A 3,666-nucleotide genomic window follows, 5' to 3' on the forward strand; every position below is an offset into this window, starting at 1 on the left:
TAGTTATAATTACTTTTATTCGTTATTTTCTTCATGATTTTAGATAAAAGTAATTATAATTTAAAGTAGAGATAATAATCATTAAAGTCCTTTTTTGACTTATAATGAGATTTGATTACAATAAATTATGAATTTTCCATAAAAAAAAAAAAAATAAGCCACTTAAAAGGAAGAGAACATATGTTTTGTTTTTTCTTATATTAATGTCTATTTTAGACTATTTTCAAATTAAAATTTAAGTATCTTAATATAAATATTGATATTTTCACACATATTTTTTTTTATATTTATTTGATACTATTTTTTTATATCAAATAAATATTAATATGTGTTTTGTTATTCTTAGTTAAATACTTTAACTAATTTTTATTTTCCTATATAGAGTGTTTTTCACAGACGTTTTATTCTTCATTTATAGGACTTGTATTTTATTTTTAATTAGTTAGGTTAATATTATTTACCTTTTCACAACTTTAGGATGCATAAGATTTTTTCTTTGTCATAAGTATATAAAATATTAAAGTCATTATTTCACTTATCACAATAAGTAAAGTGTCTGTCTTTTTAAGTATACGTTATTGGAACTTTTGACATTAATTTAACTTAGAATTGAAAGTAAACACAAAAAGTTTTTCTTAAAAGTTGATAGGTGTAAATTTTAAACAAATCTAGCTATCATAACATTGATCAATGTCTAAAAAAAGATTTTTTTTTTTTAAATAAAATCTAAATAAACGTAAAAAATTTGAGATTTTTTTTCCTTGATAAATTTGAGAGACAAATTCCACTCGTGAAGCATACAAGACAAGTAAAAACTTATTTTAAAAGACGATGATCTTTAAAATTTGTTTGTTCTAAATGTTTGAGTTACGAGAGAAATCCATAAATGTAATATGTAATTCTAAATATTAAGAAAAGTTATAGAAAGCGATTGGTAGGGTTTCATTTGATTTAATATACAATATTGGCAAAATTATAGGAATAGATCTTGATGGATGAATTGATAATAAAATGATATTTAATGGAGGAATATTTGATAATAATCAGAGAATATTCTTAGACTTTATTTAAAATACTTTTTTATTTAATTCAGAATATTTATTAAATATATTAGAACATTCTTAAATTTTATTCCCAAAGAATTACTGCAAAGTAATAGTGAAATTATGTTGCAAAATATTAAACGAATATTAAAAGAATTCATTGCATTATTTTTAACGTATGTATATTATTTAGTTAACTCCATGTATTTTAATTTTAGTTCAAATATTTATAATTATTAGAAAATACACACTATTTAATTAAAAATTAACTGTCAAAGAATTGGCCACTAGTTTGCTATAAATAATGTTGACTACAAATTATAAAACATGATAAGTCAAGAAAAGAAGGAAATATTTAAGCACTCAATGAATTGTAAGAATTATGATTGAGAGAGGGAATTGTAAGAAAGATGTGAATCATATTTTACACTATAGATGTGAATAAATTTATAAATACATGATACCATATTGCAAGTGAATGATAAATGGATTTCGATATAAATGTAACACATCTGTGTATAAAAGAATTCAAATAATTCATTCAATCGCTTCCTCATAATGAATCACCATTTAAGCTTCTTCGGAAAATACTTTTCAATGAGTGATAAATAGTATGGCTTAACTTTCTCTACATCAACTAGAACTTTGCTCTTGCTGTAAAGATCATACTTGCTGCACAAAATTATATATGTCAGAAACAGTAAAAGATATGCACAGATGACCAAATTCACACAACTGAAAACAGAAACATACTTAAATATTTTGAGCCATTTCATGTTCTCAATGTCTTCTTCATTCATCAAGTGAGTATATGCACCTTCCTTGTGTAAAGCTACACAATTATGTTACACATGTTATATATATATATGCTGGTTTACACAAAAACAAAGTTCATAGATAAAAGAAATACATAAGGAAAAAGCTTACGATAGAAAGAGTGATATCTGATAATGAACAATCCTGCAGATGGCAAAGTGGTGCCATTTTCTTTAGCAACCTTCACAAAACCAATGATTTTTCATGTTATTAGACCTCAAAAGAAGCACTGTATGTTCAAAACATGTCTACATAAGAGTGATAGAGTTATGCAGAGACCCACCATATACATGTAATCATCATGTCCCCATGACATGGCCACGTTGTCTAGTCCACATCCGTCAGTGTATATCCCGTTTTTAGTGTTATAAGCAGGGCATTTGGAATCAGGGTTGTCCTTGAAATACTGCATCAGGAATGAAATTAGGCTTGTTAGTAATTTTATTTAGAGTAAAAAGTACTTTCCTTAACGTATTTCTTAGAGAAATTGATTACCTTATGATGAATATTTGACTCGTCAAAGGCACACCCCACAGGAAATGTATCTCCTGCAAACATCCAATTAACCATTCAATTCAACTAAAATGGAATGAAGAACATAAAATCAAAGCTAACTATTATGCAGATGATAACGATGATTGAATTACAGAGGAAGGTTTCTTACCAACAACAGCCCATTGAGGAAGCTCACCAAAACTGGGAAGGACAAGAATCTTTCCGAGATCTGAAAAGTCAACAACATCATGTTAGTCTCTATTGGTTGAAACAAATATTCAAAAGGGTGTATGCTGATAAAAAAAAAAAAGGTATATTTACCATGGATGAGAGCAGTCAAATGCAGCCAATCTTCATGAGGGTAGTCTTTTCTGATTGCCTCAGCAGACTGCAGCAGATGCTGAATTTGAGGTTCGTCCAAATCAGGGTCGCTGTCATCCACCACTTCATTAAGCAATTCACAACATTCCCATATACTCATCTCAGCTTTGTCCAATTTCCCATATTCCTCCCTCATTCTCTTCACCTACATTATTAGTAAAACGAATTTTCATCAGCAACGCGTTTTCTTCTCGACAAATCTCCGACAATTGAACATAAAGCTTTGCTTACAAAGTCATATGTCTGGTTTATGTGTTGCAACCTATAAAACTCCTCCACGCCCTTTTGTCTCTCGCTTTCTGCCTCATAATCTCTGCCAGATATTTCAAAACCCCCGAATCATTCAAAAGAAAGTTTAAACATATTGAAATTGAGAAAAACCAAGATCAGAAAATACGGAATGGGAATGAAATCAAAACCTGAAGGATTGGCCAAATGCATTGTTTTCCGGGGCATTGAATCCATCTTTTGACTCATATTTTGGCACTTGAAATCCACCATCCAAAACAAGCTCATTGGTTTCTACAACCTGAACGTTTTTCCCTTCAACATGTGACTCTGCAATGCATGCAATGCGAGCTTAGTTATGTAACTCTAGGAACCAAACTAAAACGAAAAGGCAAAGCATTCATACCATATAGAACGGGTTGCTCAATGAGAATGGTCATTCTCTCCTTGATGGAACAGCTGGGAAAGAGCAGAAAAATGCAGAGAGAAAATGAATATGGCAGCAATGTTTGGGAAGAGGGTATATATAGTCCTTGAGTGTCCTCACCGGGAAATTTGGAAGATTGAAGTCCTGAACAGAAAAATACAATTTAAGTAAATGAGAAGTTGTTGGTTGGGAAGGGGTTATAAGAAATATTATTAGATTATTATATGCATGTGTGAAGAAAATATGAAGATGAGCCTGAGTCAGCAATACGTAAGA

General features: G+C 29.7%; 1 protein-coding gene across 1 annotated transcript; it reads right to left on the minus strand.

The window, feature by feature from the left end:
- Positions 1-1,445: 1,445 nt before the first annotated feature.
- LOC106767260 (inositol oxygenase 2) lies at positions 1,446-3,551 on the minus strand. Its single transcript, XM_014652110.2, has 10 exons — positions 3,370-3,551; positions 3,155-3,293; positions 2,967-3,048; positions 2,676-2,880; positions 2,524-2,583; positions 2,355-2,407; positions 2,143-2,265; positions 1,971-2,040; positions 1,797-1,875; positions 1,446-1,715 (listed from the first exon to the last, which is right to left on the minus strand). The coding sequence occupies exons 1-10, from the start codon at positions 3,401-3,403 to the stop codon at positions 1,607-1,609; spliced, it is 954 nt and encodes a 317-aa protein (XP_014507596.1). The 5' UTR covers positions 3,404-3,551; the 3' UTR covers positions 1,446-1,606.
- Between the last annotated feature and the right edge of the window lie 115 nt (positions 3,552-3,666).

The sequence above is a fragment of the Vigna radiata genome, chromosome 7 (assembly GCF_000741045.1).
Source record: "Vigna radiata var. radiata cultivar VC1973A chromosome 7, Vradiata_ver6, whole genome shotgun sequence".
Lineage (NCBI taxonomy): Eukaryota > Viridiplantae > Streptophyta > Magnoliopsida > Fabales > Fabaceae > Vigna > Vigna radiata.